The following is a 17336-nucleotide window of genomic DNA, read 5'->3' as shown; positions in this document are numbered from 1 at the left end:
GGCCCAACCTGCGCTGAGACAAGGTGCCAGGGGGAGCCTGGGACCCCAGCACAAAGCGGGGGCTGCGTGCTGCTCCCCCTCATCAATCCTCCCAAATGGAAAAACGTCCTGTGCATCCGAGCTTGAGAAGTCTCGTCCCAAGAACCCTGGGAGCTCAGGAGACACACGGATGGTGAACTGAATCTTGGACGTCGGTCATAACCTAGGTTCGAGCACAGCCATTCTTAAATACATGAGGGAAGGGGAGGCGAGTGGTGAAAGCCAGTGTTGCCCAGGGTCTGCTTCAAAGCAGCGCCCTCCCCTCTCCACTCCCTGCTGTGGCTGACAGGTACGGCTGTTAGCTGACTTCTTAAGGAAATGAGGAGCTCGTATGCTGTTGGCTAAGTAAGCTCGCTCTCCTAACTATCGGCGTCTATAAACTGCAAACCACCGATAGCATATTTCAACGGGGCGCACCTTCCTCAGCTAAAGTTTCCTAAGCACTCACTTCTCTCTCGCGTGGCCCAGCATCACAGGCAGGGTGGACACAGACCCTGTGCTGGCGTCCTCGCCCTTCCTTAGCTGTTCTCCGCAGCTGGAGCTGCCAGAGGACTGGGCGCCTTGAGGACGCTTCAAGCAGCCCCCCGTGGGCTCCAGAAGTTTAAGCACCAGGAGCAAAATGCCAGCTCCCTCCCTGACTTGGGCCAGTGAATAAACACAGATCCCGCACTCCTACAAGGCAGAGGCCTTTGTGTGTGCGGCCCTGATCTTACTGACACACCAAAAGGGTCAATTTGGGAATTAAGACCAAAGTAGCTGGGCCCGAAGATGCTCCCAGGTGCTTCCTGGACCACGGCCTCCAGTGAGTGCACGTCCGGCACCTCATCCCCTCCCGCATCCTCAACTAGATGCCACGGATACTGTTTCCAATAGCGCTGTTATCACAGATCAAATGAGACAGCCCAGCCCTGGAGGGGGCGGCTGCTCTCGTTACAGGGAACTCGCCAAGACCAGGCTCTGACTTGTGGCTGTAGCAACGGGACCGAACGTGGCAACCAAGGATGCTCTCTTAAAGGATGCTCTCCATTAAAGTGACAACCGTCAGGGCTCCTTCCTCCTTCCTCCGTCCGCAGACCAATCTATCTTCTCAGTCCTTCTAGGGTCTCTTCTAAAAACGCCCACCCGCTGGAAGAGCCCACGCCCGTTCCAGGGATCAGACCACATGCATCACGTGTGTGTGTGGCCTGGCCGCCCTCTCTGCCTGGGCTGGTCACAGAGCTGAATTCGGTCAACGTCCCTATAGCACCGGCAGCCCAGCCAAAGCCTCAGTCATCAGGTCATGGGTTCTAGCTCAATGGCTCTACGGCTCAATGTGAACTGTGGCTAGCGGGAGGGATCGACGGTGGGAGGGGTTGATGGAGACGCCTACGAAAGGAAGGCAAGGCCCTCAGGAAACGGGGCTGAGTTCCAGGTTCGCTCTGCCCTTCTTGGCTTTGGAACTTAGGTAAGGAGGTCCTTAATCCCCTCCCACTCTGTCCCCCAGTTTAAAGAACGGGATCAGCTGCATGGGATCCATGCAAACTTTCAGGGTGAAAAGCTGGGGTTTCAGGACACACCAGTCTTCAAGGACGTAGCGACGGGGGGCTGGCCGCTCCTTTGAAGCCCTTCACAGAGCAGCCTGGTTTTCTCCTGGGCATCCTGACTGCACGTCCCGATCGACGCCAGGATGGACACCAACGTCAGCAGCCAGGCTCTGCGGCCGTGAGCGCCGCCGAGGAGCCCTGGCGTGCGGATGGTTGCCCCGATTCCCACCTTGTCTGTGAGGGCTGACTGGGCTGGGGCGGGGGTGCTGAACGAACACCTTCAAGCAGGCCCACCCCCTCCTCTCGCTCATCGAGAACACAGGGAGCAGACGTGCTCCTTCAGCAGAGGCAAGGGGAGACCGTTTGGCCCCAAGCACTGACCTTGGCCCTGAACTCATGGTGAGTAAGACACAAAGGCCCCTGCCATCCTGGATCTCACATCCGGGGATGGGGAAGGGCAGCAGAGAGAAACAAGCCAGGAACAGACACTGAGATGATTCCAGACAATGAGAAATGCTACCAAGGAAGTAAACAGGTGATGAGAGGGAGTTGATTCCCAAGGGTCCTTAGGATGAGAAAGTAGGGGCGCTTCTCAGCTGGGCCTGAACGGTGAAGGAGGGCCTCTAAGGCAGGGCAGTGGCCGGTGCAAAGGCCCCGAGGCAGCCAGGCTGGGTGTGCTTGAGGCTCAGTGGGAGAAGGGAGAGTGGTACCAACAGCAGCAAGAGCACAGGCTGGGCCACAAAAGGGGGTTCCAGAGACTCTGGGGAGAAGTCTGGGGTTTGTTCTAAGCTCCACAGGAGACAATCAGTGGGAGTCTTAAGCAGGGGCAGGCTTGGCCTGCTGTACATCTTTGAGACGGGAACTCTGGCTCCTGTAGGAAACAGCGGCTCATAAGGGTGAGTGGAAGCAGAGAGATTTTGTGCAGCCCCCTCAGTCAAGAGATGGTATCGCTTTGGACGAGGAAGTTGGACTTGGGATGCAGATTAGGAGGGAAGACAGCGCTGATGGGTGGATGTGAGGTTATCAGGCAGAAGGAGGAACCAAGGATGACCCCGGGGTGTTGGGTGCAGACTGGGGTGCTACTTATGAATGAGAGAGTGCTAGTGGAAGAGGGGGTTTACCCAGAAGCCTACAGGAGAAACCAGTTGTTTTGCATTGTTTCATAAGCAGGACCATGGGTAGGAAATCAATACTGCTTTTATAGAAAAGTGCAGCTTGAGGTATCCATCAGAAAGTGCATGTGTCCAGTGGGAAACTGGGTCTATCAACCTAGCACTCAAGGGAGAAACAGGGACTGACATAAAGTCGGGATTAGTTACTACCTGGGATAAGAACACTCGGGACACCAGAGAGGGAGGGTCCTGTGCACCCCAGACTCTACCGATCTGTGCAAAGACCCCCCCCACACCCCAAACCTGGAAGGACTATCAGAAGGGGAGGAAAGTGCTTCCAAAAGGAAAGAGGGGGCAACTGTTCCTGACATTTCAGGAAACAGTCCAGATGCCACCAGTAGCAGAATGGATGATGCATTGCGTGTGTTCATACAAACCAACAAACGCTATGCCACAGTGAATGCGACTGCATTACAACTACAAGCCTCAGTGGGGACTTTACGAAAAACAACAACAACATCATTTTGAGCAAAAAAGGCAATCACGGAAGAATGCACGAACTATGATGACATTTATGTAAAATTCAAAAAGCGCCTAAACTATGAAGTACATTGTTTAGAAATAATGCTTATATGTAAACGTATTTCTCAAAAACAGCATAGCAACGATTGGCACCTACTTGGGAGAGTAATTATTGCTGGGGAGGGTTGAGGCTCCCAGGAGCGCTAGGGGTACAGAAACATCCATTTCTTGGGCTCAGTGGGAGGTACTTGGGGGTCTACTGTATCAGCGTTCTTTATACTTGGCATAGACACAGACATGCTTTTGTGTGCGTGCTGGGTTGCCAATTTTTCTTTTCAAAGAAAGAGTGAATTGGAGCTAACAGTGCAAACGAAGAATACAGCTCAAGTGACAGCAGTTCCTCAGGGAGGCTGCAGCAGACAGGTCACAGGAGGACTTTTCTAGAGGGACAACCTTAAACAAGCTGACTTGCTGATAGGAAGGGTTCACAGCTGGATCTCCATTTAGACACTTCTGCACCCGGCACGGCTCAAACGCGCTAACACCTGCTTGACTGACTATTTGTATCTTGCATCCACAGTATGAGTTCACCTGTGGATAACAAACTATACAAAGTCCTTTTTTGTTTGTTTAAATCCGATAATTTTTCTACTAAAAGCAGCTCATTCTCTCCATTAGAAACACATATGTCTTTCTCACAAGCCAGCTGAGTCTCAGGCACTCTGGGGTATAAGTAATTACGTTGCAGCAGTATTTTTGTCTCTACAAATCTCCAAAATGTTAATATGTATTATGACATTTTTTATTACAGTGGAGGAGGAAACAATTCCTGGATAACAAGAGAAAAGGCTGCATCCCCAAATGGCCGGGTTACTGTGGTTACAGAGCCCGTTTCAGCATCCTTGGATTCCGCTACTGGGATGAGTGGACAGCCCCCCAGAGGCTGCATGGAGAGGCTGGTAAGTTCCTGACTGAAAAAAGAATCGTCACTTCCCAGCTGTTCTGTGGCAGGACAAAATGTTAAATTTAGACCATTAAATTGTTCTGGAAGCAAAAGAACAGGTGGTAAATGGCTTCCAAGGCAGATGGTACTTTTTAATAGTTGTATTTGCTAGTCACTTGCTGTACTGGAGACCACGGCTCTCACTCATGTTTTACCTTTTTCACTTCAATGCTTATGAAATGGTGGGCTAAGTTTTGAAAATAGCTACCATCATTCTTAAAAAAGAATCACTTCGTTTATTTCATCAAAGAGGGACAGACGCCAGAGTTGTCTGGTGCTTGTACCCTCCTGAATGTGGGCTCCTGCTTCCCACTTCCCTGTAACATCGAGGGGGCAGGTGAGGGAGTGCAGGTCCGGAGGGCTCCAGCCTGGAGAGCGCCAGGAAGGCAGTTCCGTTCCCTAGGGCAAATGCTTCTGCACGTCTTCCGTTCCCCCCAGATAAACTCCACCTTCGCCTTAAAAACTAAGAAATAGACAGGATACAAGATATGCTTTTCCCCCGGAAGTGTTCCTTCTATCACCTGAAATTCCAAGGCTTCAAGGAATAGATGGGAATGAGGCAAACTGCATTAGCTGAGACCTGCGGGGGGGAAACGAAGAGAGCAGCCCACCCCTGCCCCTGTCTGCTCATCCTCCTTCAACCGCCGGCTCCCAGCCCACGTCTGAGTGCCCAGCCCTCTCCTGGTAAACCCTCTGCCCTGCCCACGCTTCCCTCTGCCGTGCCCCTGATTCAGAGGCAAGCATGAGAGAAACAGCGTTAGAGATTACGTGAACACGTGGAATCAGCTGGATTCATCCTTTGGATGTCCAATACAGAGAATGGACCTGAGGTTGGGGAAACGGCCCAGAGCTGCTGCAGGCTGGGCAGGGACAGGGCGACAGGGCCCGCCAGCGGGTGACTCACAGGCGGGGAAGGGGCAGGCGAGTGAACAGACGGCCATGAGCATGAGGCCAGTGGGAGGCCCCGGTGTGCACGGGCTCCTGCAGAAGAGCAGCAGCAAGGACTACCTAGGCTGCACACGCTGGCGACACTCCGGAAGAGAAAACCCACTTTCCGATTGAATTTGGAACTGGTCAAGGGGTTTGTATGTATGTATGTATGTATTTATTTATTTGCCTTTCCTCAGGTTTATTTTTTTTATTTTTTATTTTTCATTTTATTTATTTTTTTTACAGCAGGTTCTCATTAGTTATCCATTTTATACATATTAGTGTATACGTGTCAATCCCAATCTCCCAATTCATCCCACCACCACCCCACCCCCCCGCCACTTTCCCCCCTTGGTGTCCATACGTTTTTTCTCTACATCTGTGTCTCTATTTCTGCCCTGCAAACCGGTTCATCTGTACCATTTTTCTAGGTTCCACATATATGCGTTAATATACGATATTTGTTTTCCTCTTTCTGACTTACTTCACTCTGTATGATAGTCTCTAGATCCATCCACGTCACTACAAATGACCCAATTTCGTTCCTTTTTATGGCTGAGTACTATTCCATTGTATATATGTGCCACTTCTTCTTTATCCATTCATTGGTCGATGGACACTTAGGCTGCTTCCATATCCTGGCTATTGTAAATAGAGCTGCAATGAACATTGGGGTGCATGTGTCTTTTTGAATTATGGTTTTCTCTGGGTATATGCCCAGTAGTGGGATTGCTGGGTCATATGGCAATTCTAGTTTTAGTTTTTTAAGGAACCTCCATACTGTTCTCCATAGTGGCTGTATCAATTTACATTCCCACCAACAGTGCAAGAGGGTTCCCTTTTCTCCACACCCTCTCCAGCATTTGTTGTTTGTAGATTTTCTGATGATGCCCATTCTAACTGGTGTGAGGTGATACCTCACTGTAGTTTTGATTTGCATTTCTCTAATAATTAGTGATGTTGAGCAGCTTTTCATGTGCTTCTTGGCCATCTGTATGTCTTCTTTGGAGAAATGTCTATTTAGGTCTTCTGCCCATTTTTTGACTGGGTTGTTTGTTTTTTTAATATTGAGCTGCATGAGCTGTTTATGTATTTTGGAGATTAATCCTTTGTCCGTTGATTCATTTGCAAATACTTTCTCCCATTCTGAGGGTTGTCTTTTCATCTTGTTTGTAGTTTCCTTTGCTTTGTAAAAGGTTTTAAGTTTCATTAGGTCCCATTTGTTTATTTTTGTTTTTATTTCCATTACTCTAGGAGGTGGATCAAAAAAGATCTTGCTGTGATTTATGTCAAAGAGTGTTCTTCCTATGTTTTCCTCTAAGAGTTTTATAGTGTCCAGTCTGCTGATTTCTCAGCAGAAACTCTACAAGGCAGAACGGAGTGACATGACATATTTAAAGTGATGAAAGGGAAGAACCTACAACCAAGATTACTCTACCTGGCAAGGATCTCATTCAGATTCGATGGAGAAATCAAAAGCTTTACAGACAAGCAAAAGCTAAGAGAATTCAGCACCACCAAACCAGCTCTACAACAAATGCTAAGGGAACTTCTCTAAGTGGGAAACACAAGAGAAGAAAAGGACCTACAAAAACAAGCCCATAACAATTAAGAAAATGATGATAGGAACATACTTACTGATAATTACCTTAAACGTGAAGGGATTAAAGGCTCCAACCAAACCACACAGGCTCGGTGAATGGATACAAAAACAAGACCCATATATATGCTGTCTACAAGAGACCCACTTCAAACCTAGGGACACATACAGACTGAAAGTGAGGGGATGGAAAAAGATATTCCATGCAAACGGAAATCAAGAGAAAGCTGGAGTAGCAATACTCATATCAGATAAAATAGACTTTAAAATAAAGAATGTTACAAGAGACAAGGAAGGACACTACGTAATGATCAAGGGATCAATCCAAGAAGAAGATATAACAATTATAAATATATATGCACCCAACATAGGAGCACCTCAATACATAAGGCAACTGCTAACAGCTATAAAAGAGGAAATCAACAGTAACACAATAATAGTGGGGGACTTTAACACCTCACTTACACCAATGGACAGACCATCCAGACAGAAAATTAATAAGGAAACACAAGCTTTAAATGACACAATAGACTAGGTAGATTTAATTGATATTTATAGGACATTCCATCCAAAAACAGCAGGTTACACTTTCTTCTCAAGTGCGCAGGGAACATTCTCCAGATAGATCACATCCTGGGTCACAAATCAAGCTTCAGTAAATTTAAGAAAATTGAAATCATATCAAGCATCTTTTCTGACCACAATGCTATGAGATTAGAAATCAATTACAGGGCAAAAAACGTAAAAAACACAAACACATGGAGGTTAAACAATACATTACTAAATAACCAAGAGATCACTGAAGAAATCAAAGAGGAAATCAGTAAATACCTAGAGATAAATGACAATGAAAACACGATAATCCAAAACCTATGAGATGCAGCAAAAGCAGTTCTAAGAGGGAAGTTTATAGCAATACAATCCTACCTCAAGAGACAACAAGCATCTCAAATAAACAATCTAACCTTACACCTAAAGCAATTAGAGAAAGAAGAACAAAAAAACCCCAAAGTTAGCAGAAGGAAAGAAATCATAAAGATCAGATCAGAAATAAATGAAAAAGAAATGAAGGAAACGATAGCAAAGTTCAATAAAACTAAAAGCTGTTTCTTTGAGAAGATAAACAAAATTGATAAACCATTAGCCAGACTCATCAAGAAAAAAAGGGACACAAATCAATAGAATTAGAAACGAAAAAGGAGAAGTAACAACTGACACTGCAGAAATACAAAGGATCGTGAGAGATTACCAGAAGCAACTATATGCCAATAAAATGGACAACCTGGAAGAAATGGACAAATTCTTAGAAATGCACAACCTTCTGAGACGGAACCACGAAGAAATAGAAAATATGAACAGACCAATCACAAGCACTGAAATTGAAACTGTGATTAAAAATCTTCCAACAAACAAAAGTCCAGGACCAGATTGCTTCACAGCTGAATTCTCTCAAACATTTAGAGAAGAGCTAACACCCATCCTCCTCAGACTCTTCCAAAACAATTGCAGAGGGAGGAACACTCCCAAACTCATTCTACGAGGTCACCGTCACCCTGATACCAAAACCAGACAAAGACACTACAAAAAAAGAAAATTACAGACCAATAACACTGTTGAATATAGATGCAAAAATCCTCAACAGAATACTAGCAAACAGAATCGAACAACACATTAAAAGGATCATACACCATGATCAAGTGGGATATATCCCAGGGATGCATGGATTCTTCAATATACGCAAATCAATCAATGTGATACACCATATTAACAATTGAATAAAAACCACATGATCATCTCAATAGATGCAGAGAAAGCTTTTGACAAAATTCAACACCCATTTATGATAAAAACCCTCCAGAAAGTGGGCATAGAGGGAACTTTCCTCAACAGAATAAAGGCCATATATGACAAATCCACAGCAAACATCATTTCAATGGTGAACAACTGAAAGCACTTCCTCTAAGATCAGGAACAAGACAAGGTTGCCCACTCTCACCAGTATTATTCAACATAGTTTTGGAAGTTTTAGCCACAGCAATCAGAGAAGAAAAAAAATAAAAGGAATCCAAATCGGAAAAGAAGAAGTAAAGCTGTCACCGTTTGCAGATGACATGATACTATACATAGAGAATCCTAAAGATGCTACCAGAAAACTACTAGAGCTAATCAATGAATTTGGTAAAGTAGCAGGATACAAAATTAATGCAGAAAAATTGCTTGCATTCCTATACACTAATGATGAAAAATCTGAAAGAGAAATGAAGGAAACACTCCCATTTACCATTGCAACAAAAGAATAAAATACCTAGGAATAAACCTACCTAGGGAGACAAAAGACCTGTATGCAGAAAACTATAAGACACTGATGAAAAAAATTAAAGATGATACAAACAGATGGAGAGATATACCATGTTCTTGGATTGGAAGAATCAATATTGTGAAAATAACTATACTACCCAAAGCAGTCTACAGATTCAATGCAATCCCTATCAAACTACCAGTGGTATTTTTTACAGAACTAGAACAAAAAATCTTAAAATTTGTATGGAGACACAAAAGACCCTGAAGAGCCAAAGCAGTCTTGAGGGAAAAAAACAGAGCTGGAGGAATCAGACTCCCTGACTTCAGACTATACTACAAAGCTACAGTAATCAAGACAATATGGTACTGGCACAAAAACAGGAATATAGATCAATGGAACAGGATAGAAAGCCCAGAGATAAACCCACACACCTATGGTCAACTAATCTATGACAAAGGAGGCAAGGATATACAATGGAGAAAAGACAGTCTCTTCAATAAGTGGTGCTGGGAAAACTGAACAGCTACATGTAAAAGAATGAAGTTAGAACACTCCATAACACCATACACAAAAATAAACTCAAAATGGATTAAATTCCTAAATGTAAGGCCAGACACTATCAAATTCTTAGAGGAAAACATAGGCAGAATACTCTATGACATAAATCACAGCAAGATCCTTTTTGACCCACCTCCTAGAGAGATGGAAATAAAAACAAAAATAAACAAATGGGTCCTTCTAGTATATTTTTCATTTCAGTTATTGTATTATTCATTTCTGTTTATTTGTTCTTTAATTCTTCTGGGTCTTTTTTAAACATTTCTTGCATCTTCTCGATCTTTGCCTCCATTCTTTTTCCGAGGTCCTGGATCATCTTCACTATCATTATTCTGAATTCTTTTTTCTGGAAGGTTGCCTATCTCTACTTCATTTAGTTGTTTTTCTGGGGTTTTACCTTGTTCCTTCATCTTGGTACATAGCCCTCTGCCTTTTCATCTTGTCTATCTTTCTGTGAATGTGGTTTTTGTTCCACAGGCTGCAGGATTGTAGTTCTTCTTGCTTCTGCTGTCTGCCCTCTGGTGGATGAGGCTATCTAAGAGGCTTGTGCAAGTTTCCTGATGGGAGGGACTGGTGGTGGGTAGAGCTGGGTGTTCCCCTGGTGGGCAGAGCTCAGTAAAACTTTAATCCCCTTGTCTGCTGATGGGTGGGGCTGGGTTCCCTCCCTGTTGGTTGTTTGGTCTGAGGTGACCCAACACTGGAGCCTACCCAGGCTCTTTGGTGCGGCTAATGGCAGACTCTGGGAGGGCTCATGCCAAGGAGTACTCCCCAGAACTTGTGCTGCCAGTTTCCTTGTCCTCACGATGAGACACAGCCACCCCCCGCCTCTGCAGGAGACCCTCCAACGCTAACAGGTAGGTCTGGTTCAGTCTCCTATGGGATCACTGCTCCTTCCCTCTGGGTCCCGATGCGCATGCTACTTTGTGTGTGCATTCCAAGAGTGGAGTCTCTGTTTCCCTCAGTCCTGTCGAAGTCCTGCAATCAAATCCTGCTAGCCTTCAAAGTCTGATTCTCTGGGAATTCCTCCTCCCGTTGCCAGACCCCCAGGTTGGGAAGCCTGACGTGGGGCTCAGAACCTTCACTCCAGTGGGTGGACTTCTGTGGTATAAGTGTTTGCCAGTCTGTGAGTCACCCACCCAGCAGTTATGGGATTTGATTTTATTGTGATTGCGCCCCTCCTACCGTCTCATTGCGGCTTCTCCTTTGTCTTTGGATGTGTGGTATCTTTTTTGGTGAGTTCCAGTGTCTTCCTGTCAACGATTGTTCAGCAGTTAGTTGTGAATTCTGGTGCTCTCGCAAGAGGGAGTGAGAGCACGTCCTTCTACTCTGCCATCTTGAACCAATCTCCTTCAAGGGGTTTTTTAAATAGGGTGTCTGACTCGAAATCCTAAATCTTGTTAAAGGCATATGATTCAGCCACTCTCGTGGCTGATCTTCTTTCCAGCACAGAGGCTTCTTCCTTTTGGGTCCTACAGTTACTGGACCAGAACTTCTTCTTCATACACCAGTCCTGGTTTCCACGGTTTAGGTGGACCTCTAGAACACGAACTAGGGTTTCTTGATGGAGGCCCTACTAACATCTGGGGCCAGATAATCCTTTACCACAGGTGCTGTCCTTTGCTGTCAGATGTGTAGCAGAATCCCTGGTCTCTATCCTCTAGATCCCAGTAGCAACCACCAAGTTTCAATGACCAAAAAATGTCTCTGGTCACTGGCGAGTATCTGCTGGGGACAAAACTGCCCCCAGGTGAGAACCATAAAGCTAAACCACATAGGGCTTCTAAGGTTATCTGGCTTTTATCACCAAGCTTAGGGTGTAAATAAAATAGTCTAACTCATTTATCTAAAATGGGAATTATTATCTTCTGAATAAAAGCAGGATTATTCATCTGTGGATAAATTAAAGTTCATGTGCTTTTATAAAATCAGTTTGAATATGGAGCAAACTTCCCAGAGAGGTGCGTTTTTCTGGGCCTATGAAATCTCTTTTTCTGTCGATGCCATTCTATCCCCTTGGCCCCCCTCCCTCCACCAGCCCTCCTTTCTCCTATCCCCATCCCTCCTCCACTCCGTTTTCAGGGGGGTTAGGGATTTCCAAGCAGAATACCTGGACTTCCACTGAGAATCAGGACAGTCCACTCTTCAATCTCACTGGCTCTCATTCCATGGGGCTACTGACAGGGGTTAAAAAACCCCAGCTCTGATGGACAAACTGCCTGCCCTCAGTCTCCTTCAAGGCTTGGTTTTCAGAAAGTATTCAAGGGAAATTCTGAGAAGGTTTTCATCAGGGACCTGGCCAGTCTCTCTCAAATGCCTTCTTCTAACATCAAGAGGAGAGCCAGGGTAACCCTTCTAGGTGGGTAGGTGGTCCTCCCTGCCAGAGAACCACTTACAGGGGCAGCCCTGGCAGTACCATATCCAACACTGGGATTGGCCAAAGAGCTCAGGGACCGCCCACTGGGCTGGGGTCATTGGTCCAGACCTGCAGCCCCAGTTTCAACCCCTGTAGTGATTGGGGTTTTCAGATCAAAGGGACCAACCAACGCCAGCAAGACAAAGGCCATTTCAGAAGCCACCTGTTAAGTAGGGCCCCTTCATCTTCTGACCATCCACTTCGGCAGTTTTGTACACGATAGATCACACGGAGGTTGTCTTTTTCTAACTGAATGCACATTATGGCAGATTTGATTATAGAGCCTTATAAAATGCCAACATGGAAAGACGCCTAATGATTATGTCACTTTATAAATCATATAAGAGACATGAAGAGTGAAGCCGCCCCTGGGGTACACAGGGTTTGGTTTTGGGTTCTTTCTAAGATTAATTTGCTCAGAAAATAGTAAGTCATCCTTAATAAATGCCAGTGGACTGATGGATTTTAAAACCAGAATCTTGACACAGTTGTAAATTATGTTCCACACAGGAGATTATCCATGTGTTTTATTTATTTTCCCCGTCATACCCTAACTGCATGTTCACTAACACGCTGAAATAGAAATAAGATTTTGTTCTTGAGAATACAACATTCTATTGACCAACTAATTTATCAGGTCAACATAGAAACACAGAAGCCAAGGTCCAGTGTTGAGAAGACCACATCAGATTTACTAGAAACACGACCAGAAAACCAAAAACACTCCCCAAACTGGAAAGTAATGAAACCAGGTTAATCTATTTCTACAATGAAAAAAAGATATGTATCTCACACTCTAGAGATGTTTCTATCACTGACAACCTAGCAATTAATGATATAATGCTAGTATACAATTCTAGGGTTAACTCTAGTATAGAATTAATATTATAATTCCACAGAATTTCTATCCAAGTCTTACTGTATCATGTGAAAAACTAAAACTCAAGTAATAGTCCTGGCTCCCAAGACTCCAGTACTTACTAAAGGTCATTCCAAGTCAAGGCTGTTTTTGTGACATTTAAGGACGGACCCAAACATGCACTCACCAGGACAGCTGGGACACGTGGAGCGCTGGTGACAGTGAGCAGATGTGCGCGTACAGCTGAGAACATGTTTGGACAACAGAGTTGCAACCAATCCAGGACCAGGCCTTCCGCATCTCATCCTGCATCTCAGCATCGCTCACAACACCAGAATGTCTGCCAGCCCCACCTCCGCCCCGCGGACTTAGAATAGTACACCCGCTGCACGGATGAACTCCAAACCTTGGTGGCTATCCTGTCTCTTCTTCAGCCATGGGCTTCAGTGGACCTCTGCACCGGTCCCGCCGTGGTGGGGAGGACCCCACCCCATGTGTTCAGAGCAGGCCCAGCTGGCCAGCCCAGGAGGGATGGCTCAGTGAGAGCCCCATGCGAGTCTGAGTTTTGTACTTCTTTGTGTTTTATTAACTCAGATGCTTAACTGTTTTCCATCATGCTGCCTTTGCTTTTTTCCAAGCCCCACATAAGAAAATTAGAAATTTCTCGGCCATGTGCATCACTCCCCGTGAAGAGTTAGTAAAGGCATGTCTCATTTCTTCAAACAGAAACTTTACACTTTGCTTTATGGCAGAAAATGCCCGGGTTATCTAACATGACCTTGGTCAAGGGAACTGAGGTCCGTTTGCGTGATCTGAGCATAAGCCCTCTCCCGACGCCCCCAGCACGAGAACGCAGGAAACCATGAATCTAGGGGACGGCAGGTCCCTGCCTTGGTCTCCACGCGGTGGACTCCGAACCAGCCCAAGGCTCTGAGAGACCAGGCTGTGTACTTACCAGAGAAGGGTGTGGTCCGCAGGGGTATTTTGATGGGCGCCAGGGTCAGGAAGTGGCAGGGCTGCACGCTGGAGGGGGACGGGCCCCCAAGTCCCTCGGGGTCCACGGAGACCATGGTGGCGGTGGCAGTGGTGATGGCAAAGGTGGGGCCGCTGCCGACAGGCTTAAGGCTGTTGTGATGACCACCTGCAGAGGGGGGACAGGGAGGTCAGCACAGGATGCCCTGTGTCCCCTGGAGACGATGCCATTTCATCATGCAACATACAAGCAGCCAGAAAACAAGGGCGTGGTAACCCCCTTTCTTGGAAGCCCGTGCCCTGGGCCACTGTCCCTGAAATAAGTGTGATGAGCTCTTTACCCACCCGAATGTCACCTGTGCACAGAGCTGTGTGCCCTCACAAGGCTCACAGTCACCAGGGGACACTCCTGCCTTAAAGAGAAGTACTTTGCTGCAGCTCACAATACGACGCTCAGTAAACAAAGCCGATTATACAGTCATTTCCACTTCTACACTATGCAGTCATTCGGTCAACAAATTTCATTTGGTCAATTAGATGCCAAGCATGTTCTAGCTCTTAGGAACAGAGCCACACGTCTCTCACTTTAAATCAAAAGGGCACGCTCACTCCCAGATCCTTGAATTTCTCTTTATTTCTGTTTTTCTGTATTTTCCAAATGTCCTATGATGGGCATTTACAGGTTTTTAAAATGTAATTTAATTTTTTATAGAGCAGGTTGAGGGTTGCAGAAAAACTGAGCGGAAAGTACAGAGAATTCCCACCTATTCCCCCACACCTGGTTTCCCCTCTTACCGCCCTTTTGGGTTGGGTGCTACGTTTGTTACCATTAATGGATAAACCAACACTGATACATTATTATCACCCAAAGTCCATAGTTTACATTAGGGTCCACTGTTTACGTTGTACATTCTATGAGTTTTGCCAAATGCAAAACTAAACATCCCGTGTGCTCTGCCTTTTCATCTCCACAAGCTAGAAATGATTGAGCTCAGTGAGGAAGGCATGTCGAAAGCTGAGACAGGCTGACAGTGAGGCCTCTTGGACCATTAGCCAAGTTGTGAATGCAAAGGGAAAGTTCTTGAAGGAAATTAAAAGTGCTACTCCAGTGAATACACGAATGATAAGAAAGAGAAACAGCCTTATTGCTGATGTGGAGAAAATCTGAGTGGTCTGGATAGAAGAACAAACCAGCCACAACATTCCCTTAAGCCAAAGCCTAATCCAGAGCCAGTCCCCAGCTCTCTTCAATTCTATGAAGGCTGAGAGACGTTAGGAAGCTGCAGAAGAGAAGTCTGAAGTTAGCGGAGGTCGGTTCATGAGGCTTAAGGAGAGAAGCCATCTCATAACACAAAAGTGCTGGGTGAAGCTACAAGTGCTGATGTAGAAGCTGCAGCAAGTTATCCACAGGATCTAGCTCAGATCATTAGTGATTTTCAGTGCGGATTAAACAACCTTCTATTGGAAGAAGATGCCATCTAGGACTCTTACAGCTGGAGAGGAGAAGTCAGTGCCTGGCTTCAAAGCTTCAAAGGACACGCTGCCTCTCTTGTTCGGGGCTAATGCAGCTGGTGACTTTAAGCTGAAGCCAGTGCTCATTTACCATTCTGAAAATCCCAGGGCCCTTAAGAATTATGCTAAATCTACTCTGTCTGTTTGCTATAAATGGAAAAACAAAGGCTGGATGACAGCACATCTGTTTACAACGTGGTTTACTGAACATTTTAAGCCCACTGTTGAGATCTACTTCTCAGAAAAAAAAGATTCCTTTCAGAACATGATTGCTCATTGACAATGCACCTGGTCACCCAGGAGCTCTAATGGAGATGGAGAGGAGATTAACGTCGTTTTCGTGGTAACACAATATCCATTCTACAGCCCATGGATCAAGGAGTTATTTTGACTTTCAAATCTTATTATTTAAGAAACACATCTCATAAGGCTATAGCTGCCATAGATAGTGATTCCTCTGGTGGATCTAAGCAAAGTAAATTGAAAGCCTTCTGGAAAGGATTCATCCTTCAAAGTGCCATTAAGAGTACTTGAGATTGGTGAGAACGGATCAAAACATCAACCTTAGCAGGAGTTTGGAAGAAGACGGTTCCAACCCTCATGGGTGACTTTGAGAGGTCCAGACTTCAGTGGAGGACGTTACTGTAGATGTGGTGGAAATAGCAAGAGAACTAGAATTCGAAGTGGAGCCAAAGATGTGAGTGAATTGCTGCAATTTCACAATAAAAATTTTAATGGATGAGGAAGGAGTTGCTTAGGGATGAGCAAAGAAAGTGGTTCCTTGAGATGGAATCTACTCCTGGTGAAGATGCTATAAAGATTATTGAAATGAAGACAAAGGATAAAGAATATTATATAAACTTAGTTGAGAAAGCAGTGAAAGGGTTTGAGAGGATTGACTCCAATTTCAAAAGAAGTTCTACTGTGGGTAAAATGCTCTCAAACAGCATTGCATGCTACTGAGAGATCATGCTTGAAAGGAGGTCAACTGATGCGGCAGATTCACTGCTGTCTTATTTTAAGAAATTGCTGCAGCCTCCCCAGCCTTCAGCGACCACCACCCTGACCAGTCAACAGCCGTCAACATCGAGGCAACGCCCTCCAGCAAAAAGATTACGACCCACTGAAGTCTCAGATTGTGTGGGCATTTTTAGCAATAAGGTATTTTTAATTAAGGTATGTACATTGTTTTACACATTATGCTATTGTACACTTAACAGACTGTAGTGTAGTGTAAACACAACGTTTATATGCACTGGGAAACCAAAAAAATTGCTTTATTGCTATATTCCTTTTACTGCAGTGGTCTGGAACCAAACCAGCAATATCTCTGCGGTGTGCCTGTACATACTTAAAGTTCCTTTGTGTATTTTCATGGCAAGATAGCTCCTTTCTTTTTATTACCGAGTAATATTTCATTGTCTGGATGTACCACAGTTTACCCATTCACCTATGGAAGGACATATTGGTTGCTTCCAAGTATTTGTGATTATGAATAAAACTGCTATCAACATTTGTGTGCATGTTTTTGTTTGTACATGAGTCCTCAGCTCATTTGGGTAAATACCAAGGAGTGTGACTGCTGGGTCACATGGTAAGACTACCTTTCGCTTTGTAAGAAACTTCCAGACTGTCTCTCAAAGTGGCTGCCCCGTTCTGCATCCCCACCAGCCATGAAGGAGCTCCTGTTGCTCCACATCCTCACGAGCACTTGGTGTCAATGTCCTGGATTTTAGACATTCTCGCAGGTGTGTAGTGGTGTCTCATTGTTGTCACATACGGATTTAAAGTCAGCAAAAAACCCACACTATGCAATATATATTGTCTTAATTAACAATAAAAACACATTATAGAAAAGGTATAAAATGGAGTAAATAAGCATCTAACAATGTCCCTATGGTCCCCCAGCTGAACACTGTTGATCTTCCGTCATGCAGCTAACCAGAAGTTTCCAGAGGCATGGTCTGGTTGTACCGGTGACGGACCACCAG

At 45.3% G+C, this 17336-nt stretch overlaps 1 protein-coding gene across 1 annotated transcript in view; it reads right to left on the bottom strand.

The window, feature by feature from the left end:
• Window positions 1–17336, bottom strand: part of TCERG1L (transcription elongation regulator 1 like) — a 193411-nt gene that overhangs the window by 140240 nt on the left and 35835 nt on the right. The window contains exon 4 of the mRNA XM_036829411.1: window positions 13817–14002. Coding sequence (XP_036685306.1) covers window positions 13817–14002 — 186 coding nt within the window. The remainder of the gene's footprint in view (window positions 1–13816; window positions 14003–17336) is intronic.

Source organism: Balaenoptera musculus, chromosome 16 (assembly GCF_009873245.2).
Source record: "Balaenoptera musculus isolate JJ_BM4_2016_0621 chromosome 16, mBalMus1.pri.v3, whole genome shotgun sequence".
NCBI lineage: Eukaryota > Metazoa > Chordata > Mammalia > Artiodactyla > Balaenopteridae > Balaenoptera > Balaenoptera musculus.
The sequence above is the reverse complement of the archived record's forward strand: the minus strand, read 5'-3'. Positions and strand labels throughout refer to the sequence as shown.